Below are 27,808 nucleotides of genomic sequence, written 5' to 3'. Positions count from 1 at the left end.
GCTGACTTGGGGGTGTCTTCTTGCCATTTTGCCACCTAAGAGAAAATACATTTTATCTGGTGGTTTTTGGCACGCTCAGTACTGATGCTTGTTGCGTTTCAGCGTAGTATTCATTCAAAGACTTCATCGTTGACTCTCAGAGTCAGCCAGAGAGGGGTACTTTAGCCTCTGCCTTGAGGTCTGAAGCCTTTGAGACTGGCACGGGACAGTGAGGTGGCTGGCTGCCCTGCTTCTGTAGCTTGTGGCCACTGGTAGGTCACGAGTGCTCTTAATCCTGCCATCCCCACTCCACCCTGGTCAGCTTGGACCCCTCATTCTGAGTTGCTGCCTCTTTTTAATGGCCCCTATTTGGTGTCTGCTGCCCACAGCTATGAGAGGTACCTTTTTCCTCCCACACTGGAGTGTGCCTGGTTCCCATTTCTCCACACTGTCTTGTCAGGTTTCTTGGGAGTCATGTGTATTCTGCAGCTGAATAGGGAAACATTTTCCCTGGATTTAGGATTTGACATTTTGCTCTGTCCACTGTTTAATGGCTATAATTATTAATAATTCTTCTGCCGTGCCCAGCAGTGTCTTGCGGATCAAGCTATAGTATGTGTCTTAGTTTCACAGTATGTGGCCATATGCAAATAGTAGGTAACATTAATGTTGTTATTAGCACTGTCCTCTAAACGTATTAAGTGAATTTGGGGGTGTTAAGACTGATGACTGAAAAGTTGATAATTTTCAATAAATCTGTGTTTCAGACTGCTGTATGCCAGATAATGCAAACAAAGTTAATGAAGATATAGGTGTCTTTGGGTTTAGTCCAAGTATTGTTTTAGTGGAGTCATATATTAAGTAAATTTAGCCATAGAGGTTTAGTTTAAAAAAAAGATGGTGGTTGAAGGGGGAGTCTAAATTTTTATGGTGGGGTAGCCATTAGCTCGTTCCAGATGCCTGGAGTGAGTGTGAGGTGGGAGCCACACATCCGAGGTTTCCCATGCGTCTCATGTTTGGTCAGCCTTGTTAGTTGTGGGTAAGCAGCCCACCCACAGCACCTACAGTAGTATGCAGGTTCTTTCTGGTTGTTCAGTCATTCAGTCATGTCCGACTCTTTGCGACCCCATGGACTGCACCAGGCTTCCCTGTCTTTCATCATCTCCTGGAGCTTGCTCAAATTCATGTCCATTGAGTCAGTGATGCTATCCAACCATCTCATCCTCTGTCATCCCCTTCTCCTAAAGGGGATGCAGGTTCCTAAGTGCAGTCAAAAGAAGGCATGAAGGAAAAGCTGGCAGTGTGGACAGGTTATTGAGAGGAGATGATCTGGTACTATTATGGTGACTTCAGGGATTTTTGAGGGTCAGTTTTCTTAAATAGCTTTATTGAGGTTCAGTTGGTTTAATGAACTACATGTATTTAAGTCCAGCTTGATGTATGACATCATTGCCATCATCAAGACTGGACACATCCATTACCCTGAACAGTGTGAGGGTGAGTTTGTGCTCAGTTTTGGCCTTCTGTGCGATGTGGTTCCACTGCCTAACTAATAGAAAAGCAGTCACTTGGTCTTGTGCCATTCAGTGCCAAGTGTGTGGTAGAGACAGGAAGAACTATTGACTTTGAGAGGCTTTAAATATGAGGAAAGGGAACCCACAGTAGAAACTGATCTTTCATTTAGCGTTGAATAATAGCTTTTCCCTCCCATCTTCCCATTTCAGGAAGGCTTCGTGATACCTGATGAAGGGGGCCCACAGGAGGAACAGGAAGAGTATTAATAGCCTGGACCAGCCGAGCAACATCCGAATTCTTCACTCCAAATCATGTGCTTAACTGTAAAATACTCCCTTTTATTATTCTTAGAGGACTCACTGGTTTCTTTTCATAAGCAAAAAGTACCTCTTCTAAAAGTGCACTTTGCAGAAGTTTCAATCCTTTTCCAATAAGTTTGAGTTAGGAGCGTTTACCTTGTAGCAGAGCAGTATTAACATCTAGTTGGTTCACCCAGGGAACAAAGAGGCTGACCATGGGGCTCACTTTGTGGATGCTGGTAGCACTGATAGCTGGAGAAGGTGGAGACCTCAGTAGAGAAATGGAAAGACTGATTTGAATTTTAAGTTAATGTGAAATCTTGGCAGAGAACGTTTTAATAAATAAATGCCTTAAGAGTATTTAAAAGATGCTTCCATATTTCAAAATATAAAATGTGTGTTTGACATTGTGTCTGGGAAGGAAGGGCTGGAACCTGGAGCCTTTGGGACCTGCTGTTCCCAGCCTTCGCAGGACTGCTTGATCCTCATAAGCCCAGACGTTGGCCCAAAAGCAAAATTTGAAGTTATTTTGTAAGCCATTTTGATGTCCTTGACCAATAGCATGCCTGCTAAGAAGCAAGAGGCATTGTTGCCTGGATGAATAGAGGGTGTGTTTCAGGCCTGAGACGTCTGAGTCAAAGAGCTTGATTTTCATTGAGCATTTCTCTGGTGATTTTTCCAGTTATCCGTGATAATTCTGTGTTCTGTGTGTGTTTTTTTTTTTTTTGGAAATGAGGTGTGTCCAGTTTTTAAACCTAACAACTACTTTTGGGGACTTGCCCACATCTCTGGGATTTGAATGGGGGCTGTGTCCCGTTTTACTGTCTTTTAAGTTTACATTTAACATGTTCCTTTTCTCTGCTCCCCTTGCCCTCTGGGGGCTCCTCTTTGGCTCCTTAAAATTTGCTGCTGCTTAGAGTGGAAGTTCAGCAGGCAGGTGATCATACTGCAAGTTCTTTCTGGACCTCTGGCAAAGGGAGTGATCAGTGAAGGCCACCACTCCCTTGGGATCTGCAAGGCTGGGTGTTTTCGGTACCTGCCCTCCACTGTTATCGGAATACTTTGCCAGTGCACTAATCTCTTTGGAGATAAAAATGTTAGCGTGTTACTAAATGTTAATTTTCTTTTGCAGAAAATATAGTACCATGTCTGAATTAATTATTAATATTTAAAATATTTCATTCCTTAACTCCCTCATTTGCTTTGCTCACAGCCGACTAAGTTCCTTTGGCAGAATTCTGCAACATGTGTGTCACCCACTACTGAGATTGTTCAGCCCCTGATGTATTTGTATTGATTTGTTTCTGGTGGTAGCTTGTCTTGAAATGTGTGTAGCAAGCAGGTGTTTTATGATGAAATTGTTGTGTAGTGCATGCTCTGTGTGGAATTCAGAGGAAAACCCAGATTCAGTGATTAACAATGCCAAAAAATGCAAGTAACTAGCCATTGTTCAAATAACAGTGGTGCTATTTCTCTTTTGTGGCCTTTTAGACTTTTGTTGCCCTAAAATTCCATTTTGTTGGGAACCCATTTTCCACCTGGTCTTTCTTGACAGGGTTTTTTTCTACTTTTAAACAGTTTCTAAATAAAATTCTGTATTTCAAGAGTGTCATGTCTTCTGAAATTTGTCTTGCCCTGGGTATATTCTTTTAGGTTCAAATGATAAGGTAGCCATGCTTCTTCCTTAAATTAGGGCTGGTCTTTTGAAATCCTTCGCTGTTTTTTTCAGATGTGCTTATTTCCAAGGCTGTTCCTTTTTTCTCCATTCAGACGGTGCACTTCTAAGCCTCCTGCTGTTTTCATACCTTCATGTTACTGTGAGAGGGCTTTCAGAAGTGCAGGGCTTGGCCTCAATGCCATGAAGCTTTTTCAGACTGTTTCCTTCAGAGAAAATCTGTAGGACAGAGCTTGGTGTGGATACCATGAGGCAGTACTGTTTTATTTTTTCCCCGAAAGTGTGTTTCAAGGTCAGTAAACACAGCCAATCTATAACAATCTGAAATCGTCTTTAAAAATTCTATACTCTAAGAAATGAGTTCAGAAGGTGATGTGCTGCTATTTTCAGTATGAAATAAAGTTAAATGGGCAGGAGGTAGTTTTCTGTATGATCTTTAGGGTACCGACCACAGTTATGGATGATTTGTAACCCAGACTTCATGATTTTCACTAGGATTACATCCATGTTACTTCCTCTAGAAGTTAACAGTATGATACCTTCCCTGAAATGTTACACACCTTCAGAAGGAATTGGATACCATGTATGTTGATAATCTATAAGAAGATACATCTAGGAGCGCATGGAGTTTGTGAATAAAATGTTGAGTATTGTCAGCTGAGAAGTTACCTTGGAAAGAGTGAAGCCGATACTGTGTGTCTGGCCTGTTGAGGCTGAGGCATGTAGTATTTAAATGGGTCTCACTTAGGTTAGGTCGTGGGTGCTGGGGTCTTGAATTGGCTGCTTGGTTTGCTTGGCAAGGTCTGTGTTGTATGCAGGACAGGTAAACAGATGGCTGGATTTGGATTTAGGATTCACTCATGCTGGTGGTCCTCAGACTGATGGGTTTCAGAATCACCTGTGGAACTTGATGGACGTAAAATTTCTAAAGTTCAACTGGCAGAAATTCTGATTTAGGCGATCAGAAATCTGCATTTTACTATGTGCCTCAGATGATGTGGTTTAGTGTAGTCTCCAGAGCTAAGTTTGGTCTTAACATTTATCTCTGCAAGCTCAGATGTAACTGGCAGGGGGGTATCAGGTTGGAGTCCTTGTAGATTCCTTCTAGCTTTGTGACTTGTAAGCTATTAATAATTGATCGCTTGTTCTGACCTGCAAAACAGGGATGACAGTGTTAACGGCAGTGCCTCCTTCACCTGGTGCTTGTTGACATCAGAATGAGCTGAGAACCAGAGAAGGTAACCACAGCGTTAGAAACACTGCTTGGTTCTTTAGATCCAGTTTGAAGTTTATGGATCAGAAAAGCTTAGGCCAGGGTTTTTGTATCCTGAGAACTCAGGCAGGTGATTCTTCAGATAGGCTTTGAGTAATTTGTAAAATTATAAGTAACAAGTTCTAATTTATTTTTTTTCTCCAGCTTGAATGATTGATGAGTGCAGCTCTTTTCTTTTGAGACTATCATTTTCATCCCTTTTTTTCCCCCAAGTGAAATCATGGTCTAAACACACCTTTCACCTTTTTCTTTTGAATGAAGATTCGGTAATTCAGTAATTCAGATTCATTGATTTAAAGATAAGTGTTTTCTTCAGGATATAATAAGGTGTTGGAAAGGAAGCAGTTTCCTTTTGCTATAACCAAGATAAGTCTAGGAAAGTTTTTCTCTAAGGATTGTTTTATGAGATTTGGTATGAAGAACTCCTTTTGTGATGGTTACCATAGTTCAGCATAGTCTACAAACAAAATCTCATCTTTAGGCCTGATCAGCCTGATCAGATTAGCTTGCTAGTATGTGGGTGACCCAAATCTGACTGCTGTCAGCAGAGTGGAAGTGATTGCTTTGAGCCAAGCTGAACCTGAGCCTGTCTGTGGTCAGTGTTCCTGAGTCACCAGTCATTTTGCTGGTCTGGCACTGTTGCCATTGATTTAAAATCAGGCGTATATTGTAGTTTTGAATTCATACATTCCAGTTACACAGTTTTAAAACCTGATGAGTTCATGTTTATTTTGGACACTTGCTACTCTTTTCTGTTTTCACATGTGAGACTTGAGTATGCAGAGTCCTTTTCTGAAGAATTCTGTGCTTTTACACTGAACTTGACCATGCCTTCAGCCAGATTGTTAAACAGCTATAATTTGTGAAGGTCTGTTTCCCTTTTGGCTTAATCTGAGTTGGAAAACAGTGATACCGTAGCGTAGCACACAGCTTTCTGTTGAGGTTGTGGTCAGGTTGCTTCACTAATTTCATTATCTAGATAAGCAGGTCTAACCTTAGAGTTGGAATTCTGGGCCCCTTATTCCAGGACTATGTATATATACATATAGAAATTTTAAAAATTAAAATAACCTATATTTCTTTTGAATTGGAGGCTCCGAGGTTGTGAAATGTAAAATGAATGTGGCCTTCACAAACATGTTTCTGGGGGTAGGGTGAGGAATAAAAAGAGGCAAATCTTTATCTTGCGATCATAGGAAGAGCAAAGCAAGTTAGCCATCAACACCTAGAACTTCGTAAGTGGTATTGAGAGACTTAGAATTACAGAGTGATCTGTTACCAGTTTGAAATTCTTTAAGACGTCTTACCTTAAAAATTCAAAAAAACTTTTTCTCTTCTTCCTGGACGACTGAATATTTTTCACAGTCTGTAGGAATTGGTGAGGATAGGCTGGATACGGTATGGAGAAGAGGAGAAAGAGCAATTTACTGTATTTGCCGATGTCTTTAATTTTCACTTCTAGTGGGAGAATGAGATTTGGGAAGCTGGTAGTGAGGTTCAGTCCACCAGGGTAGGTCTTAACAAAGCTGTCTTTATGGCTCTTACTAGTTTCCAGCAGGTTACAAAGATGGGTTTCTAAGACAGCCTTCATGGATGATTCACAAACTGCAGTGTAGACTATTATAAAGTTAAGCCAGGCTCAAGCATGCAAGTGGGTGGACTGAATATATAAAGGGAGTATGTGGCTGGAGCCCTTTTCTGACCGTTATCAAGATGAACGGAGAAGTGCTGTGATCAGGAGGCCAAGGGCCACGAGTTGAGACCAGTGTCCTCCTCCAGGCCCTGCCTCCCTGGTCTGCAGAGCTTTTCTTTGCCTCAGGAGATGAGGGGGAATGGTTTCCCAGGGGTCCCTTCTGAGCCAGGAAAAGTGACTTAGATCTGTAAAAGCCAGCAGGATACCGGAGCCAGAAAGAGTGGGAGAGTGCCCAGTTCCAGCAGGTGTTGCCTCTGGAGGCCAGGTTTCATCAGTTAAACAATTTTGGTTCAAAAAAAGCACAATGTTTTTCAGCATCAATGGCATTTTGTGTGTGAAAGTCTGAAAAAACTAGCACTGACAATGAAATGGTTTGTAAAGTGTACATCCTTTTGTGTTTTAATAAAAGTTTTTGACCCTGAAAGAAGAGATTTTGACAGGTGAAATAAAAAGTGGCTCTCTCCCGCCCCCGCCCTCCCTCCATAAACTGCAAGCTGCAGGGAGAGCTTTGCTAATATAGCCATTCCTGGCCCGCCATTTAGTGCAGGAATCGACATGTATTGCTCCCAGATCTGTCACGGTTTATCCTTGTCTAATCTTGAGTGACCTTCAGATTTCTTCCCTCTCATGCTTGCTTCACAGTTACTTTATCACATTCTTATTTTATGTTTCTCCTGATTGGGCTCATTTATATATTTTGGAGTAGTTCTAATGATTTTAAGATCCAGCGTACCTCAGGGTCATCTGGGTTTTTCGCATTCTAAAGGTTTCTCACCTGATACTGCCCTTTTTTTTTTGTATTTTATGTGTTTTTCTACAAAATAATGTGAGTTAAATATGTGTAATTATATATGACTGCTGTTTTTACTTGGAAATTTAAACGCTACCAAGAAGAATGGAATAAACCTTTTTTTACAGGTAGCTGTAGGCGAATCCCAGCTTGCCCCTGTGTGTGCCCTTCCCTTCCTACTAATTTGAAAGGCGGAGAGAAGAAACAGTTATGTTGAATGAAATAAAGTTATTTTAAAAAAATCCCCCAAGCATCTGTAGCTCTCGGCTTAATTTTGTTTTTCATTCTCTTTTGGGAGGAAGTGGGTGAAGTAGGTACTGAACCACCCCATGAAGCTACTCTTTTCTTGAATCATACGTGGTATTTTGAAATCTTTGGTATTTGAACTGGGAATTCTCTCTGGCAGTGGGGTGTGGTGGGAAGAGCATTGTTTTAAGTGACATGTGAGCTGAGTTGTTGGTTTCAACTGAAGGTGTAATCTTAACATTCAATAATCCTCTGGGTCCCCTGCAGTTCCCAACAGTCACTGACTTCTGTCTTGTTTGATTTTGAAAAGGAAGAAGCCTCTCCTTAGCATCAAGTTGCACCTTAAAATTTTTGATACATCTTATAAAGCTGAGGATAAAAGTTTTCACTTTTGTTAGCTTTATTAAGGAATGAATTTTAAAAAAAAGTATGCTAGGATACAGCTTTTTATTTATTTATTTTTTAATAATAATTATTTTTTTTTAATTTGGCTGTGCTGGGTCTTAGTTGCAGTATGTGGGATTTAGTTCCCTGGCCATGGATCGAACCTGGGCCCCCTGCATTGGGAACACAGAGACTTAGCCACCGGACCACCAGAGAAGTCCCTAGGATACAGCTTTTTTAAATTAAAAAAAAAAAAAAAAAAAAAATTGGGGGCCACACCGTGGATCATGAGGGATCGTAGTTCCCTGACCAGGGATTGAACCTGAGCCCCCTGCATTGGAGATGTGGAGTCTCAACCACTGGACCCCCAGGGAGGTCCCAGGATACAATTTGTGACATTTTAAAAACCCGCAGTGGTAAAGCTGAAGAGAGCAGAGTTGGTTCCACTTCTGAGCAGAGCGGGGCCACCTTCCCTAGATGAGTCAGCCGTGTCCTTGTGTGCCCTTGAAGCCTTCCGGCAGCACCCATCCTATCTCCACTGTTAAGGAGCAGAGTAGGGTCTCCTTGGCATTGGCAAGTGATGCCTGAACTTGTAGGCATTGAGTCGGACTTTGAACTTTCTCCAGGATTGTTTTGTACAGAGGTTTTGTCTAGGAGATTTTTTTTTTTCCTTCAGCACCTTCCCTCCTGCTTCTGTTTTTAAATGAGTTACTGATTATCATGATTTTATTCTTTTTAGGTGGGGGTTTTCTGAAATTTTTCTTACCTAAAAAATGGAATGCATCTTAACTAATTTCCCTGTTCTGATGTTTCTTGTTTGGGAAGGAAAATATTTATTGTGAATGAATCTAACGTGTTTTCAGTTCAGTTCAGTTGCTCAGTCGTGTCCGACTGTTTGCGACCCCATGAATCACAGCACATTTTCAGTTCAGTTCAGTCTCTCAGTCGTGTCTGACTCTTTGCGACCCCATGAACCACAGCACGCCAGGCCTCCTGTCCATCACCAACTCCCGGAGTTCACTCAAACTCATGTCCATCGAGTCGGTGATGCCATCCAGCCATCTCATTCTCTGTCGTCCCCGTCTCCTCCTACCCCCTTAGACCCATGTAAAAAAATGTGGATAAACATGGACAGCTGTAAGTAGAAATGATAACACTGGATTGGAAAATGAAAGCCTCAAGTCAAAAAAACAGTGGGGAACAGTCAAATGTAGCACCATCAGCTTTGTTTCTGTTCTTTTTTTTTTAATTTTAAATAAACCCTTCTAGTTTATTAATACCTAGTTTAATAAAACTGGTTTAAAAGACCTGCATCTTTTATGACATTTCATTGAACCACTCTACATCTCATGTTTTACAATACGATGAAATCTTTTGTCTTCACTGTTGATGAAATGGGAGCAGGAATTTTTTTCTGTCTGTGGGTGGTCTCTATGTGATGAAGATCTGCGGAGGAGGGTCTTGGCTTGGTGGTCAGTTAACATTTTGGTAACATCTAGGTGATCGTGATAGCATATTAAATAGCAGAGACGTTACTTTGCCAACAAAGGTCCATATAGTCAAGGCTATGGTTTTTCCCGTGGTCATGTATGGATGTGAGAGTTGGACTGTGAAGAAAGCTGATCGCCGAAGAATTGATGCTTTTGAACTGTGGTGCTGGAGAAGACTCTTGAGAGTCCCTTGGACTGAGAGGAGATCCAACCAGTCCATTCTAAAGGAGATCAGTCCTGGGTGTTCATTGGAAGGACTGATGCTAAAGCTGAAACTCCAATACTTTGGCCACCTCGTGCCAAGAGTTGACTCACTGGAAAAGACTCTGATGCTAGGATGGATTGGGGGTGGGAGGAGACGGGGACGACAGAATGAGATGGCTGGATGGCATCACCGACTCGATGGACATGAGTTTGAGTGAACTCCGGGAGTTGGTGATGGACAGGGAGGCCTGGCGTGCTGTGATTCATGGGGTCGCGGAGAGTTGGACACGACTGAGCAACTGAACTGAACTGAAGGTGATCGTGAAATGTGACTCAGCGTGGAATCCATGTCCCTGGTTGAATTCTCTCCCAAGAGATTTACCTTTGGCCAACTGATGCTGCTGAATTGTGCCAGGGGCAAGAGTGAACAGTGCTGCCTCAAGTCCAGGCCTGCCATGAAGTCTGGGTTTATAAGACCCTCGTGTTACACACAGTTCTCTTGTCACCTTCCTCTGTTTTGGAGCTTGGGGTTTTCCTGGTGGTCCAGTGGTTAAGAATCCTCCATGCAATGCAGGAGACACAGATTCAGTCCCTGGTTGGGGAACTAAGATCCCACCTGCCACAGAACAGTTCAGCCCATGTGCTGCAACTCCTGGAGCCCTTGGGCTACGGTAACGAGCCCTCAAGCCATGACTAGAGAGTTGGTACGCTGCAACGAGAGAGTGCACAGTGGCAGTGCAGATCCTGTGGGTTGCAACGAAGACCCAGTGCAGCCAAATGAAGACTTGGAGCTCGTGCATCTCTTGTTAAGAGGGCTGCTGTGCCTTTCACGGTCCCCAAACTCTGGGGCCAGTTGGCCTTTTGGATGTATCATTAGACTTGCTGGCATTTTCTGTGGTTTCCACGGCGGGTGGGTTCTCTGTGCTGCCTTTGTCCTGTGGGTTGTCCTCCACTCACATTTGTCCTGACTCCAGGTACTGGAGCGCCTCCTGTCGACTGTCTGCTCTCAGTTCAGCTTCATCAATAACAGGAATGTCTCCGATTGGGTGAAAAATGGCCGTGGTAACGGTTTGTGGGATGGATTCTGATGTTCCATTTTGTATTCTGCATGTGGAATTGTCTCATTTTCCTGGTTCTAACTGTGGCCAACTGGCCTGCGGTCTGTGGATGCCCTCGGAGTTCCACAGCGACTTCACAGAGGAGCCACTCTAGACTTGGGGGTGGCTGCCAAGATGTCTCAGTGGAGGAGGAAGTTGAAAACCAATAAGTCTCCGTTAAATACAACGAGCAGTATTAACAGGGGAGAGCAGAGCGGGTCAGGGTGAGTGAGAGTCTGGGGTGAGTCTCTAAAACACTGGACCCCTGGGCCCTAAGATCCATTGTTTAGTCGTTCAGTTGTGTCCAGCTCTGTCACCGCATGGACTGTAGCACACCAGGCTTCCCTGTCCTTCACCATCTCCCGGAGCTTGCCCAAACTGTCCATCCAGTCAGTGATGCCATCCAACCATCTCATCCTCTGTTATCCCCTTCTCCTCCTGCCTTCAATCTTTGCCAGCGTCAGGGTCTTTTCTGATGAGTCAGTTCTTCGCATACCTGAGACTCGGGGCCAAACAGGAGAGCTGATCCTCTCAGCTAATTTCCAGGGCAGCTTTACTGCACAGGTCTTCAGTCACCTGCTGCTACAGATTCTTACAAACAGCACACCAGTTATTCTCCCATTCCCCGCCTGCTGCCCTAGTGGCAGTTTTAAGCTCTCTTGTTTCCAGGTTTGTACCAGACCCCCCCACCCCAACGCCAGCCGCCTTCCCCTCAGAGCAGGCTTCCCCTCATCTGCTCTCATCCTACGTGGATATTTAACGCTCCAGCTGAGCCTTCTTTTCCTGCCGGTGCTTCTCTCTGCTGCTTGTGCTTTGCTTTTCAGTTCAGTTGGTATCGTTCATTGTCTTCCACCGGTATTTTTTCCCTTTTGTGGCCTCGGTCCTTCAACACAAACAGAGCTCCCCTCTCTGGTTAAACTCATATTTCTCTCATAAAACTTACAGTTTTGAAATAATAAAAATTTAAGTAGTTTTAAGAATAGTATAAAGAACTCCCTTTTGCCCAGATCTTCTAATAAGCAGGAAACAACATCAATATCACCTAAAAGTGTAAAGGCATGTTTAAATTTCACTGATGGTCCTAATGGCCTTGAGACCTTTTGCTCCCCGAGTCTAGGATCCAGTTCAGATCACACGTTGCCTTTAGTTGTTACCTCTCTTCAGTCACCGTCAATGTGCTTTCATATTTGTCCTTCATGACACTAAGATTTTTAAGAGTAAAGCCCATAGTAGAATGTCCTTCAGTTTGGGGTTGTCAGGTTATAGGTTTGTAGGGGATACCACAGAAGCAGTGGCCCAGAGTCCAGCACACCATGAGGCATGGCCTTTGGCTCCGTCATGAGTAATGTTGACTTTAGTTACTTGTTAACCCAGGCTTTAAAGCAAAAGAAAATATGGTCAGTTTCTGTACAGCTACCATGCTTGCCTTCTTAATATAAATGGGATAATACGTGTGCCTTCTGTTAGTGCAGACTTTTTGTATTCCTTTATTCCTGGCCCACCGTTTTTTCCACACTGGACCGCTACTCTGCATGATCTGTATCAGCACCCTAGTGTCTGTGCTCATAATTCTGTGTGTACTGACAGTACAGGAGCCCCTTGGGCCTAGGCCAGAAAGGCCCTGCCCTGAGCCAGGCAACCTACGCTGTCCCCTGTCTGACCATGTCCCTTTCTGCTAGATGAGGGAGGCCCCAGGGGCTAAGAGGATGGCCGGTCAGCCCTGCTGGTACACTGCCCGTCTTCCCCCACTGCTCTCAACACTGGAATAACCTGCCCAAATCCCTTTGAACCTGATTCCAGAGTCTGGGGGCCTGTTCCTCAGTGCATCATTAGAACCTTTTTTTAAAAATTCTTTTTATTTTTTGGCTGTTCCTTGCAGCATATGAGATCTTATTTCTCCAACCGGGCATGGAACCTGCGCCCCCTGCAGTTGGATGTGCAGTCCTAACCATTGGACCACTAGGGAAGTCGCTCATTGCATCGCTTGAGGGCAGCCCTGCCTAGGCTTGTGGTGGCCATGGAGCCGTGGAGGCATGGGGTGTATGGGGGACGGTGGCCATCCACATGCCACCATTTACAAGCCCCCCTTAGCAGGGACGTTAGGGCAGCAGGACAGAGGGCTTGGAGGTCTTCCAGGTTGTTAGGAAAAGTATTTGTGAAGGCACGTGAATAGAATGTATTTTATTTAACAGTATATTAACCTATGAACATTTTAAGAAACCAGACTTGCTGTGGGGACCAGTATTTGTTCTTTTGCCCTTGGCCCTGTAACTATTAAGGGTAGACCTGTTTACAGATGTGTGCCTGTACGTGTGCATTCTGTGTGTCAGCGCGTACCTGCTCATCATTCTGTTGTAAATATTGGCCTCATTCTGTGCACTCGTTTCTTTTGAGTGTCTCCTGGAAATCCCCCCCAGTCATCTGCTGAAGGTCTGATTCATCTCTTTGGTTCCTTGGTAACGTCCTGAATGCAGGTGCACTGACTTATTCAGCCATTCATCTACTAAGAGTCATTCACCGTACTTCTTGGTGCTGTGAACGACGCTGCCGCCAGCACTCCTGTCCAGTGATCTTTCACAGATGAGTCGATTGTACCCACCATTCACTCTCTTTAAATATATCTTCAAGATTACCATGGATCTTTTCTGAATTAAAAAATAAAGAGAAATGCATGGTTTTATACTACAGACATTCTCTTTGCTCTCACCGGCCAGAAATAGCTGCCATTACTTTTGGAGTATATTATTCCAGGCTCTCTCTCTGGGCACGTGCCAACACCTCCATGGAATATTCTTAACAGAAATGGACTCATGAATGCACCTCCGCAGCTTTCTCACTGGTGACCTTGCATCGCCGTGTTCAGTGTCCTTCATTATCACCGTGGCTCACTCCGGAGCATCCCAGACTTCCAGTTGACCCAGCCTGTCTTTTGTATGTTTTTCCTCCTCTATCTATCCCTTCAGTGTAGCCATTTTTCAGTCCCCATATTTCTAGAACTTGAATTGTATAGCCCAGCATCACGTGCATTAAACCACTTTCCCTCATTGTTTCCTTTCCTGGAAATGTTTCTGGTGTTTCCCTCAGTTACCTGGTTCCTGGCTTTCAAGTCTCCTTTCCTTTGACTCTTCTCTCCCCTTCGGTGCTTATATCTGGGCTGTCACCGAGACTCGGTTTAGGTTAGGATACCATTGGACAATATCTAGTCTTCTTCTCACTCCCTACATCTTATGCTGGTGAGTTTTCATAACTGCCCTTCATCCTGTTCAGACTTCCTGATGAAAGTATTTAAGATTCTGCTTCCATTTTTCTGCTCCTTCCTCTTGCACTATTCCTCCCTTCCTGCCCAGGAGCCCTTTGTCAAGCCAAACTGGCTCATTTGCTCTGTCCCCCGAGCCTGTCTGGGACTCATCTCTTTCCTGGCCGTCCTGGAGTGCCCTCTTGATTCCTGCTGGTGGCACTTGCTGATGGGGTGGATGGATGCTCCTGATAACACTAACACAACACTGTCTTCCATCTTCTGTGGAGGTCTGTTGACCCAGGGCAGTGTGCCCTTTGTATTCTCAGAGCAGAGCTCCATGGAACAGACCTCTCCCACGCACTTGCACCTGCCCCCATGCTGCGTGAGGGGAGTCCTGTCAGTTCCCTAAAGAATTCCTGCCTCCAAGGACATCGAGGGCTGGGCGTGGGGGTGCCCATCGAGGAGAGAGGGGCTCTTCTTGCCCCGCCTTTGGTGAATGGAAACCTTTGACCCTCTGGGAACGTGCTTTCCCTGGACCTTATTTCCCTAATCTGTGGATTACAGTTGGGCCCCCACATGACCTTCTAAGCCTTTTCTACTTCTGTAAAATGGGTGACTCCCTTTAGGAAGCTGCTGGCATGAAGCCAGGAGTATAGTAACCTGAGAAGCCTCAGGTCCTCAGGAAGACAGCTCTCTCATCAGTGGAAAGAAGGCTTGCCGGTATAAGATCTGGAAAGGCTCTGTGTTGGAGGATCCCCAGTGGGAAGTGGGGTGCTTGTCAAATGCAAGGGGCAGCCGCCTTCTCCCTTGCCCTTGACTTCTTTTCCATCCTCCTGTTATTCAGCTAGGTCAGCCTCCGCATGGTCCTTATAAAGATCAGAGTTAAAGCCATTATGATTCCTTATTTTAGGTCAAGTCCTGTGTTGTCTGAAGACTTCAGAGATAAGCCTCTGCCTCGAAAGGTAAGAAAATCATCAGAGTTGATAATGGGAGGGGTATTCCAGAGCTGCCAGACAGCATCCACGTCTGTTGATTATCAGGTTATCAGCCTCCGCACTGGGGGTTGCAAGCTTAGATATTTACAAAATGTTGATAACTTAAGTCTCAGCTGCAGTAGGCTGGTTTTGCCTTTTGAAGCACTTTATGGGCCAAATTCAATAAACCTGAGGTCACCAATTTGTAGTGTCTACTTGGACTCTACTTAATTTTGTCCAGCCACGTTGTGATAATGGTGGGGTGGGCTGTACAGAGTATTATCAAGTCAGATGAGTATTCAGTATCCATTGTGTGCTTGGGGCTGGGAAACAGAGAGACAACTAGTGTAGATTAAATGAAGATAAATTTAAAATGCTCCGGCCTTCAAAGAGTCCACTTGGGTACTTACCTGGGGGTTTAGTGGTTAAGAATCTGCATTTCAGTGCAGGGGATGTGGGTTGGTGGGCTCCCTGGTCGGGGAACTAAGATCCCATGTGTCATGGGGTAACTAAACCTGCGTGTCACAACTACTGAGCCCATGCACCGTAGAGCTGGTGCTTCACAACTGGAGAGGCCCCTGTGCACCCAAACAAAGAGGCCATGTGCAGCAGGGAAGACCCAGTGCAGCCCAAAGTAAGTAAAGAGCTGCCTGTGAGACGGAGAGAAATACCAGTTCTCATGGACTGTGTAATACAATGTGGTGGGGCTTCACACGTGTTCAGGTGTCATTTTGTCTCACTACAACCCTGCAAGGTGGGTATTAGGGAGAGCGAGTCTGCAGACAAGGCAACTCGTGGCTCAGAGAAGTGAGGTAATAAGCCCACACTAAATGAGCCTGGGAGCAGGGAGCCAGGCAGAATCCTAGTCCAGAGATCTGGGACTCTACCGTCATGTTTCCCACCATGCCTTGCTGCCACACATATGGATAGACGTGCACAAGAGTCATGTATGCACGGCAGATAGGAACAAAGAATTTGGGAGCACACAGGTGGCGGTGATGACTCTCACCTGAAAGTCACTGAGGAGCTCCTCGGAGGAGGTGCATTTGAGCCGGACTTTGAAGAATGGGTGGGACTTCACCTTTAGAGGTGATGGTCTGTGTCGCAGAGAGGGAAAGATGTGAGTAGATGTGGAATGCTGGCTGTGATTGTGGGGCAGTGGAGAGCAGTTGGTGTGCCTGGACCGTGGTGTGTGCAGTGAAACTGGAAACAGGTCAGAGCTGCATGGCAAAGAGCTTTGAGTGCCATGCTCAGGAGTTGATGGGGATGATGGGAGTAATCTGGAAAGCGTCAGCTGGGGTCAAGTCATGATCAGACTTGCCTTCCAGAAAGAAGATTGGCTCCAGTGTTGGGCGGTGGATTGGAAGGGAAGAACAAACTCTGGTCCCAGTTGGGGAAGGGCACTGCACTTGTCCCAGCAGAAGGCTAGGGCTTAAGGTGGGGCAGGGGTGGGGGAGAGGAGGGTTTAGATGGAGGAACTGGATTACAGTAAGAAGCAATACAAAGGTCAGTAAGAATGCAAGGGGAGGCAGAGGGAGGAGCCGAAGATGGTGCTGGGATGTCTAATCTGGGGGCTGCATGGCTGGTGAGAGAGTTAACCAGCTCATCTGCTGGGCTCCGTGAAGGAAGGTCTTCACTCTGTTCACTGCTGTGTGCACAGTGTCTGGTAATCGACAAATGTGCACAGACCCTGAGTGAATGAGGGCAGGTTCACAGTTGGATTCGCAGTTGGATGAGCTCTGTGTTTGGTGCACTTGCGATAGGGAGAGTGAGCAATCCAACCTCCACGTTGTCTTTTGACTTTCTGAACCAATGTCTCCTTGACTGCCCAACACCCGAAGCAGTGTATTTCAGTGGGAAGCACTCAATGGTCATCACATCATCCACACCTGGAGTCTTCTGGGAGAGGCAGCCTTTGATGACCTGAGCCTCCAGTAACCTGAAACACTGTGCTAAGTGTCAAAATGAGTCTTGTGTGGGGGCTGCAGAGAGGAAGCATCGTGGAGGGCTGGGGAAGGCTAAGTAGGGGATGTGGGAAGGTGAGCAGGAGGAGGAAGAAGCTGAGAGTCCCTGATGGCGGGGACCGCGTGGACTTGGCTGTGTGCACAGGTGATCTGATCTGACCTGGGGCGTCTGGTCTGGTCAGGACAAGATTGTGATAGCTGGGGAAGATGGAGCCGGACTCCTTGGGTTCTTGAATTCTGACCCCTGAAGACGTGGAACTATAAGGTGCACTCTTATGAATTAGAGTCCTGTGATGTGTGAGGTGGGATCCGGGCTGTGGCCACTAACCTCTAAGCCTCAGTCACAGCACATCTGTAAAAGAGGAGCAACAGTTAACTCCCCAGAGTCAGGGGACGCAGTCAGACCTTCCTTGGACTTCTTAGGGCTAAAAATGGCTCAGACCTACTTGCTTGCGTCAGTAAGAAACACACCGTAACACGACATACCCCACAGAGGTTCTCTTTCAATAGATGTGCCTAAAACTGTTCAGCTCTGGAAGTCACCCCTCTCAGGGCCTGGTTCTTGTCATCATCTGTGTTCCAGGTGTCCTTTGCGGGTGGACCCGGGAAGAGCAAGGAGGTTCTCAGCTCCCCAACACCATCCATCTCTGTTAGCCAGACATCTGACTTCCAATATGAATCTCAGCTGTTCACTGAGGCACACCTGGCTGAGATGGAGAAGACATTTCAGAGTGAGGTCAACTCGACTGGAGGTGAGGCTGTGTCGTGGGCCCAGCCTCTGGCGTCTGCACAGGGTGGGACCCAGGACCTGGCCTGGGAGGAGGGTGCAGGCTGCATAAGCATTTTTGCATCCCGTATGTCCTATGAAACTTTTCATCATTATGCTCTGTAAGTATTGTAAGCCCACTAGAGGCTATTTGGGACCAAGGGAAAAAATACTCCTAATCCAGACACTTAGGTAACCACTGTCAGCATTTCAGCATGTTTGCAGCTGGACAATTTCATATGCATGGCTTGCTGTCTATTGCTGTGTAACGGTATTTCTACAAAATTCATGGCTTAAATCAACACACGTTTACTGTCTCACCATTTCAGTGGGTCAGGAGTCTGGGCAGAGTTTAGCTGGTTCCTCTGCTCAGGGTCTCACTAGGCTGTGATCAAGGAGTCAGCTGGGGATGCAGTATCAACTAGGCTTGACTGGGAAGGATTCATTTCTTTTTTAAAAAAATATTTATTTATTTATTAGACTGTACTGGGTCTTAGTTGCGGCATTTGGGATCTTTAGCTGTGGCATGTGAACTCTCAGTTGCGGCACGTGAGATCTTTAGTTGGGACATGTGGGATCTCGTTCTCTGACCAGGGATCGAACCCAGGCCCCCTGCCTTGGGAGGTGTGGAGTCTTAGCCACTGAACCACCAGGGAAGTCCTTGTGAAAGATCCACTTCTAAGTTTATGCACGTTGTTGGCAGAATTCAGTTTCTTGAAGCTACGGGACTAAGTGCTCTCATTTTGTCCTGGCTAATTGGAGGGCGACTGTCTTCAGCTCTTAGAGCTGTCGGGTTCCTGGCCCTGTAGGATCACCAAAAAGGCTGACTTCAACTCTCAAGCCAGGTAGAAAGTCCAGCAGGAGGTGAGCTACCATCACAGTCCCGCACACACAGTCCACACGTCCTGCCACATTTGCCGTCTTCTGCTGGTCAGAAGGTTCCACCAGGGGAACACGAATGCAAGGAGGTCTGCCATCACCTTCAGTCTCTGCCCCAGACGACTACGTGTGTTTTCACATGTCTGTAACCATACTTTAGTTTCACACCCTCCTTTTTCTCTTAATGTTAACTCCTTAAGTGTTTTTTTTTTTACATATGTGATCTGCTGAACCATCATTAGCAGTGAATGCAAAGGCTCCACTGGTAGACTAAGCCATTTCCCTGAATGAAACATTTAGTGTTCTTTTTAAAGAGTTTATTTATTTGTTGTGGCTCTTGGCATCTTTGTTGCGTCACGCGGGATCTTTCCTGGTGGTGCACGGGCCCTCTAGTGGTGGTGTGCAGACCCTGGAGCACTCAGTCTCAGTGGTTGCCATGCATGGGCTTACAGCATGCGGGGTATTAGTTCCCTGACCAGGGACTGAACCCATGTCCCCTGCATTGCAAGAAGGATTCTTAACTACTGGACCACTAGGGAAGTCCCCAACTTTTAGATTTTTACCAGGTTTAAATAACATTGTGAATAACATCCTTTGTACGTTACGTATATTTTCCTCTTCAGAGCTTGAATTTTCCCCTTGGGAAAATACACATAAAGTTCAGTTATTATTCCTACTGGAGTTCTTTAAGGCATGTTTATTTCTATCCAGTAGACTCAGCACCAATGCTGGGGCCATGGCTACTTGCCCTGTCAGTTTGAGTTTGGCAGCCACACTGTGATGTGGGCGGGAAGGGTAGCAAATGGCCTGTTTATAAAGAGCAGAGTGAGGCTGGGGAGGGCAGTTTGTGTCTGACCTGAAGCTGAGATGCTTCCTCATCTGAGCTCTTTGGGTGTTGGTGTTTGGCGGCTAGGAGGTGCCACCCCTGTCTTGGAGGACCTGACGGTCACAGTTTTGGCCACAATTTTTACTGTATTTTGTTTTGAACAGGTAATATATTCACACAGGTCAAAATTCAAAAAGTACCATCACCTCTCCCTCTTTCTGAAGTAGACCACTTTTTTTTTAAAACAATAACAGTAAAAATAACAGTATTTTTTACAATACTGATCCTAGGGAATGTATTAAGGGTAGCCAGGCTTCCCTGGTGGCTCAGATAGTAAAGAATCTGCCTGCAGTGCAGGAGACCTGTGTTCGATCCCTGGGTCAAGAAGATCCCCTGGAGAAGGAAATGGCAGCCCACTCCAGTATTCTTGTCTGGACAGAAGAGCCTGGCAGGCTACATACAGTCAGTCCATAGGGTCACAAAGAGTCGGACACGACTGAGCGACTCTCACTCACTCCCTCACTCCCTCCCCAGAGACATGATCTTTTCACTTTTGTGCTTCAAGAGCTATTTTTAAAAATTATTTGTTTATTTGGCTGTGTCAGGCCTTAGTTGGTCATGCAGGATCTCTCCTGGCGGCACACAGACTCTCAAGTTGTGTCACGTGGGCTTCAGAGCGTGCGGCCTTCAGTAGTTGCAGCACGTGGGCCTTGTTGCTCCTTGGCCGGTGGAATCTTAGTTCCCCACCAAGGATTGAACCCAAGTCCCCTGTGTTGCAAGGTCGATTCTTGACCACTGGACCACAAGAGCTATTAATGAACCATTTGTTCACTATATGTGTGAGACTGGGTGAGTGTTTCTTTTTAGCAGCAACGTGCAGGGGACCTGACTGGTTCCCACAGTGTACCCATCCTTTCCAGGACAACTTTGTGTTTAGTCTCTTCTTGTACTCAACAGTTTTTTTCAGTTCAGTTCAGTTGCTCAGTCATGTCCCACTCTTTGCAACCCCATGAACCGCAGCACGCCAGGCCTCCCTGTCTATCACCAACTCCTGGAGTCCACCCAAACTCATGTCTATTGAGTCGGTGATGCCATCCAGCCATCTCATTCTCTGTTGTCCCCTTCTCCTCTTGCCCTCAATCCCTCCCAGCATCAGAGTCTTTTCTAATGAGTCAACTCTTCGCATCAGGTGGCCAAGTATTGGAGTTTCAGCTTCAACATCAGTCCTTCCAATGAACACCCAGGACTGATCTCCTTTAGGATGGACTGGTTGGATCTCCTTGCAGTCCAAGGGACTCTCAAGAGTCTTCTCCAACACCACAGTTCAAAAGCATCAATTCTTCGGCGATCAGCTTTCTTCACAGTCCAACTCTCACATCCATACATGACCACTGGAAAAACCATAGCCTTTACCAGACAGACCTTTGTTGACAAAATAATGTCTCTGCTTTTTAATATGCTATCTAGGTTGGTCATAACCTTCCTTCCAAGGAGTAAGCGTCTTTTAATTTCATGGGTGCAGTCACCATCTGCAGTGATTTTGGAGCCCCCAAAAATAAAGTCAGCCACTGTTTCCACTGTTTCCCCATCTATTTGCCATGAAGTGATGGGACCGGACCATGATCTTAGTTTTCTGAATGTTGAGCTGTTTTTAAGAAGAAGAATATGAAAGTAATACGGCAGTGAACAATATATATAGATTCTTAAACAGCAATGAAAGGACTCTCCCTGTAGTGCTGTCAAGAGGAGTTTTTTCATTAATTCTGCACAAAAGCACTTTGACTGCCAGCTCTTCCCCGAGGGGATGGCTCCGAGCTCGTGGGCTGATGTCCGTTTGATACACAGAGGGACTGTTACATGTCACCCAAACGTGTCAGGCTCTCGGCTGTCACTCCGGATGAGCAGGCTGGATCTTTCTTTAAGCAGGGCACCTTTCATTTGTTCCTCAGTCCAGCCGCAAGCGATGACTGTTGTCGCTGTAGCGCAGAGCTGGTGGTTTTATGAGGAGCATGCAGCAGGGTGAGAGCGTGACCCCCAGGTTGCTGGGAATGGCTCGGTGCCACCACTCAGCAGCTATGTGGCCTTGGGCTCACAACCCACCTCTCTGTGCCACACTTTCCTCATACCCTGCCCCAAGTCCCCCCCGCCACCCATCAGGCAGGCAGTGTGAATGAACTCCGATGATACTGGTACTCAGTCATCATCATCACATCCCCCAGTGCTGAAGGAAACACTCAGGGAACAAGCATCTGCTTCACGTAAGGACTCGGTCGCGGAGAGGACAGGCTTAGCCCTGTACTCCCTGAGCTCACTGCCAGGGTGGTAATGAGGAAGATCAGGGGGCGTTAGAACCAGGCAGGGTGGTGTGCCGCCTCCTTAGAGAGTCTCTGGGAAAAGGCTTCCCTGTGGAGGAACCAGGCAGCGCAAAGGCCTTGAGATGACAGGTGTGGAGACATGGTGGCTGCAGCAGAGAATGAAGGGGACAGGGGTGGGAGGTGAGGTCCTAGAGAAGAGCCTTCAGGCCGAGGTGAGAGTTCCATGTATTTGGAGCGGGTTTTAGAAGCACTTAAAAAAGTGTTTCTATTAATTTTTTTGGCTGCAGTGGGTCTTAGTTGTGGTACTTGGTATCTTTACTTGCGACATGTGGGATCTAGTTCCCTGACCAGGGATCAAACCGAGGCCCCCTGCACTGGGAGCATGGACCACCAGGGAAGTCCCCATAGGAGTGCGCTTTTTAAGGACTGTGATTATTTTTTAGAAACCTAGACAGGAGTAATTGACCCCTCTGCAGACAGATTTCCTTGTAGCCACAAAACCCAGCAGGGGAAAAAATTTGGTTCTTGTCCTTCTGTTCCTTGTCCCTCTCCCCTTTTCATCTTTCTCTCTAGCCCAAGGTTGTATTTTAATTGCCTCTAAAAGATGCACATGTCTTCTCCCTCTATAGCTTTGGATTTATTTGTGTCTCTTTGTTGCCATTGTTGAAGATTTTCTCCTTCCCTATTTACATATTTATGAGTTTTCATCAGTTTTCTTTGTCTCAATGCCTGGTCTGTCTTATTTGCTCAGAAATGGGATCTGATCTCGGATCTGATCTTTTTTAGTTCCGTCCCCCCTCACTGCTCTGGGGCCACAACAATGCTCTCATGCAGCAGGTGTGGAGCCAGGATTTGTGGGTGATCAAATGTTGAACAGATAAAATGGAAAAGATGACCCAGCAGCGTGACCCTCTGTGTGCCCCCACCCCAACACCCAGACATCCAGGAACACTGGCTGGTGATAGGGCCAGGGACTTGCGATGAAGAGGGCGGTATTCTCCCTTCTGTCTCCTGAAGCCCTGGACATGAAGACTTTCGTTAACGCTGTGAAGAAGATTCTGAGCAATATGTCAGAAGAGATGCTGGAGGCACTGTTTTTGAAGGTAGACTTGAACTGTAACGGCTTCATCACCTGGGTGAGGAGGACGCCCCTGTTGCTTCAGAGAGCTGGGGGGAGGCTGGGAGGCATGGGCCGTGGCTGGTCAGAGGGGCACAAGGAGGGCTGGGGATCCGGAGGGCAGATTCTGGGGGACTTTCTGGGTAGAGGGAACACTTGGAGTCTTCAAGGGAGCCCTCTTGAGACTCCTGAGAGCTGGACTCGTTGTGGCTTGTTCCCCTCCAGGGGACAGGATAGTGTGTGACAAAGGCTGGTGACCCCTGCGTGAGGTCGGCTGTGCCCCTAGTGGTGAGCAGCAGAGGCCTCCAGCTGCCATGTGACACTCCTGCACACAGGCTCCCATTTGGCTAAGGGGGTTCCAGCCAGTGCCACAACCATCCCCTGGCCCCTGATGCTCGCTCAGTGTCTGGTAAATCACACAATGTCAGAGTTTCAGAGCATATTAATAATAACGCTACCCTTGCCCCAATTTAAAATGTTCTACGATGAGCATATACAACATTTTAGAATGCAGAACACAGTCAAGTACAAAAAAAAGCAGTCTGATGTATTGATATAGCAGTGCTGACAATGACAGCTAGCATTTATTGCAGATATTGATCTAAGCAGGCTAAATATGATTATACTCAAACCTCGCAGGAATCCTATGGGGTCGGTGCTGGTAATGTACCTCTGTTTGACAGACTGGGAAACTGAAAGAGAAGAGAAGAATAAACTGGCCCGAGCTTACAGAGTTACTTTAGCTGAGTCAGTCTTCAGACCTGGGGATTTTCCTTCATGAGTCCGTGTGTAGTCAGCTCTGTCATACCTTCCCCCAAGCATGGATGTGCATTCCGTTTTTATGTGTGGTTTTGGCTTTCATTTCTTTCTTTAAATTTCCTTTTAATTGGAAGATAATTGCTTTACAACGTAGTGTTGGTTTCTGCCATACAACAGTGTGAATCAGTCGTAAGTCCCTTCCTTCTTGAACCTCCATTGCCCATTTCTTTTAATAGTCTATGATACACGTGTTTCTAGCACTCTGTCATCTGCACCATGACCTTTCTTCATAGCTCCCTGTCTCTTGTTATGACTTCACCTGGTGGTCCGCTCTGGCCTTGGCCGTGTTTTCACAAGGCTGGTCAGTAGAGCCAGAGTTGCCCTTGTGGCTTATGGGTGCTTCCCTGCTGTTGACTTGATATATGAGCGGTGGCGACTCGTCTATACTCATGTGGGCCTCAGTCTTGTGATCTGTACAGTGGGAGGGATAAAGGGACTCCGAGGAGATGCCAGCTGTGGAGTGAGGTGAGGATCATGTAGAATTACAGACATGAGATAAGGTGGGAGGTTCTGTTGTGCCATCTTCACTTACATGTGCAAACAGGCCCTCTGCCCAATGTATATCCAAGAACAGCACCGGTGCTTGGTGGCCTCCCTCCACCAGAGCCTCCGGGGGCTCCCAGAGACACTTGGAAGGGGCTGGGGGAGAAGGGGAAGTCACTGGAAGCCGGTGCTTGGTTTGGCCGACACCCACCCTGCTGGCGCTTCTTCCCAAGGCAGCAGGAGTACGTGGACTACGTGATGCGCGAGTTCCAGGGGAAGGAGAAAATGATGAGGGGCCAGTACCGCCTCCGCTTCCACCTTCCCATGAGGATCATCCCCCTGTAAGGAGCTCTCCCTGGGCTGAAGGCTGTGTCTGGATGAGGCTGGGGCCGGCCTGCACCTGCGCCCCTTCCTGAGTCCCCTCTCCATCTCTAAGCACTAGATTTGTGGCTGGATACATTTTTATTTTGCAGTTTTCATCACAAGCCCACTCTACTTGCCTTCTGTGGGCTGTTTTTCCCTTAAAAGAACGTCTATTCCCGATCTCATCTGGCCCTTCCCATCATGAGGAAGCTGACTGGCTATTGCATGGGTTAAACTTATGACTCTGGGATCCCCGTGTCACCCCAGCATCATTCGTGGGTCTCCTCTCTTTCTGGCCACCATTGTTAGTGGTGACAGTCCCCTGTGGGAGAGGCAGAGCCCGCATCTCAAGGAGCAAGTTTCTCGGGGTGCGGGTGTGGGAAGCTTGTCTATCCTTTGGGCATTTTTCCACTTTGTCGTGGGCTCCCCTCTCATCACCTTCCACAGGAATCATGGGTGTGAAATCGTGAAAGTGGAGTTCTTAGTCCAGCGGCTCAAGAAGATTGGGCATTTCCTGACTGTCACCAAGGACGGCATCCTGCAGTTCTGGTCGGAGTCCTTCACGCTGACCAGCTCCTTCAGGGTGAGCAGGGCCCACACGGGTGGTCGAAGAGCCTCTGCCTTCACGCCCAGTGGGCTGCTCCTCTGGGCCTGTGGGCTAGGCATCCGTGCTTGCTCTTGGGGGCAGGTCTGGCTTCCCTGTGGGGCCATGAGCCTCACACTTCTCTTCTGAGACTAGGATTCCACCTGGATGTCCACTGCACTTGTATGCCCAACAGACACCCTAAACCCACTTGGTCCAAACTGACTGTCATTGTAGCCTACCTTGTCCACCAGACTTCCTTGTCCTGTGTCCCCCAGGGCAGTGAATGGCATCGCCATCCACCAAGCTTGTGATCAACCTCCTGTCCCTGTCCCATCCACTCCACCACCAAGTCCTGATGGTTCAAATCTTCTGTTTGGACCAGGGAGGAAGTCACAGTGACTATGAACATGGGCCTTGGAGCCCAGCTGCCAGGTGCAGATGTTGCCTGACTGCAGCATCTCTCAGCTGTGTGACCATAGAAGTGACTACAGTGCTTTCCGTGTATCAGTTTCCTCATCTGCAAGTGGGCTTAGTAATAGTACCCCCTACACACAGGGCTGCCAGGAGAATTTCATGACCTAATCCATGCCTGGTGCTTGGAGCAGGGCAAGGCACACAGTAAGCACCTGGCCAGCATAAGCCGACATTGTCATCATCACGGTCGTCTGAGCCGTCGGCTCCTGGCCCAGTGCGGTGAATGATAAAACGCTCAGGAACACCCGCTGTGGACTTGGCATTGCGAGGCCAGTCCAGCCTCCTCCAGCAGATGAGGAAGGCCTGCTCTTCAGAGGAGGCTGAGTGAGCATGCTGTGTGCCTGCAGAGTGTTTCTTAGTTGCATCGGAGGTCATGTCATCCTTTGGGGTGGGAGGATTCTGGGTCATCCCCCTGTCCCCGGTGGCCGATGGAGGGAACCGAGGTCGGTGGAGTTCCAGAAACTCTCTCAGGTGCTCCTGGAAATTCGCCCCTGTGTTCCTGAGGCTGGGGTTTCTGGCAGATTCCACCCTCTGTTTCTCTTGTGTGCTTATTGGGGAACACATTATAGCCTGAGATTCTGCTTGTGGCTCCTATGTGGTCACCTTGGCACTCCCGAGGGCCATAGCCTGGGAGGGCCAAAGAGGACAGAGGGAGGCTCCCCTAGAGGGCCGCAGACGTGGGCCTCCTTCCCTGAGGGGCTGCTTGGGCAAGTGGATGTTGGCAAGAGTGAGCCACCAGGCACCAGTGCCTCGCACACTCACTGTGGGTCCGCAGTCATGCAGACTGAAAGCCCGAGTCTGGGCTTCACTTGCCAGCTGTGCAAGCTTGGGCAAGTCTCTGAGACTTCCCAGGGGTCTGTTTCTAGTCTGAACACCAGCATGTGTGTGTGTGTGTGGGGCGGTAGCGGGGGTGATGGGCGTTGCCATCACCTCCATTGTGTGTGGGTGAGACCCTAGCCTGGTGCCAGAGAGGGGCTTCTGGGGCCCTGGTCCACTGTCCTTGCTGCCCCCTCTGTCAGTGCAGGCCCCTGCTTTTGGTGCTCTGGGTTCTGATGGGATAGTTCAGAGCCTGTGTGGCATTATTCGGGGAGTAAAATGCAGATTCTTCCTCTTCCCTGGATAGCGCGGCTCATTTCTGCTGACCCGTCTTTGCATGGGGTGTCCCCCGCCGGGAATGCCAGCTCAGGTTCTGTCTGTGTAAGAGTTGTGCGAGGCTGGCACCAGGGGGGCAGGAGGCACCCCTGCCTGGCCCAGCCCCCCCGATGCCAGGAAGCACTCAGATGCTTTATCTGTCATGGTTCCATCCATTCCTCACAACCTGGCGGGACGGTTTCTCGTTAATAAGCCAGGTGACACTGGCAGATGGTAAACAAGATTCAGGCAAAACAAACAGAATGAATACCAGTGTTAGTTGTCAATTATATCTCAGTGAAAATCGGAGAAAAAAGATTCAGGCATAGAGGGGCAGGTGTGGAAAAGTCAGTTTCTCTGTCTACAACCCTAATTCTGTTCACTGGAGGCAGCTGCTGCAGCCAGTTTGGGGGTGCTCCTCCATGGACAGCCTGTACATACACCCCACCTTTCTTTTTAAATACACAAATGATAGCACATTAGAATGCTGCTTTTCACCTCGCTCTTTCACTTAATAATAGATCGTGGTAACTATGCTGCCTTGTATGTACACAGCTCCCTGCTCCTAATGTCTCGGCAGTGGTTGGTGTGTGGGTTTATGTAGGGCATCCTTTCCAGACAACATCTGGCCTGTTGCTGTCATAGCTGGGCAGCAGTGCCCATTCCTGCTTGCGCTTCTCTGTGAATACCTGCAAGCACATCAGTAGATGCCTCTTGGAAACTGATCCCAGGATCACAAACTGCACATTTAAAACTTGGATGAGCTTGTCAAACTGCTCTAAAAAGGGGTTGTGAGGATAAGTGTTCTGTAAGCCCAATTTTTTTTTGTTGTTGTTGCTCAGTTGCTCAGTCATGTCCGACTCTTTGTGACCCCATGGACTGCAGCACACCAGGCCTCCCTGTCCATCACCAACTCCTGGAGTCTACCCAAACCCATGTCCGTTGAGTCGGTGATGCCATCCAACCATCTCATCCTCTGTCATCCCCTTCTCCTCCTGCCTTCAGTCTTTCCCAGCATCAGGGTCTTTTCCAACAAGTTGGCTCTTCACATCAGATGGCCAAAGTATTGGAGTTTTGCTTCAGCATCAGTCCTACCAATAAATATTCAGGGTTAATTTCTTTTAGGATTGACTGGTTTGATCTCCTTGCTCTCCAAAGGACTCTCAAGAGTCTTCTCCAACACCACAGTTCAAAAGCATCAATTCTTCGGCACTCAGCCTTCTTTATG

At 47.1% G+C, this 27,808-nt stretch overlaps 2 protein-coding genes across 3 annotated transcripts in view; both read left to right on the top strand.

Moving 5' to 3' along the window:
- Positions 1 to 6,921, top strand: part of MAPRE1 (microtubule associated protein RP/EB family member 1) — a 32,606-nt gene extending 25,685 nt beyond the window's left edge. For both annotated transcript variants that reach the window (XM_055435472.2, XM_055435480.2), the window contains exon 7: positions 1,704 to 6,921. In XM_055435472.2, coding sequence (XP_055291447.1) covers positions 1,704 to 1,760 — 57 coding nt within the window. In that variant the 3' untranslated portion in view covers positions 1,761 to 6,921. The remainder of the gene's footprint in view (positions 1 to 1,703) is intronic.
- A 7,673-nt stretch (positions 6,922 to 14,594) lies between these two features.
- EFCAB8 (EF-hand calcium binding domain 8) overlaps positions 14,595 to 27,808 on the top strand; it is a 47,302-nt gene continuing 34,088 nt past the window's right edge. Inside the window, 5 exon segments of the mRNA XM_088843847.1 lie at positions 14,595 to 14,845; positions 17,405 to 17,573; positions 22,625 to 22,743; positions 24,264 to 24,367; positions 24,837 to 24,972. Coding sequence (XP_088699973.1) covers positions 14,744 to 14,845; positions 17,405 to 17,573; positions 22,625 to 22,743; positions 24,264 to 24,367; positions 24,837 to 24,972 — 630 coding nt within the window. The 5' untranslated portion in view covers positions 14,595 to 14,743.

Source organism: Moschus berezovskii, chromosome 15 (genome assembly GCF_049115385.1).
Source record: "Moschus berezovskii isolate FMDL1 chromosome 15, NW_MosBer_1.0, whole genome shotgun sequence".
In the NCBI taxonomy this organism is placed as follows: Eukaryota; Metazoa; Chordata; class Mammalia; order Artiodactyla; family Moschidae; genus Moschus; species Moschus berezovskii.
The sequence above is the reverse complement of the archived record's forward strand: the minus strand, read 5'-3'. Positions and strand labels throughout refer to the sequence as shown.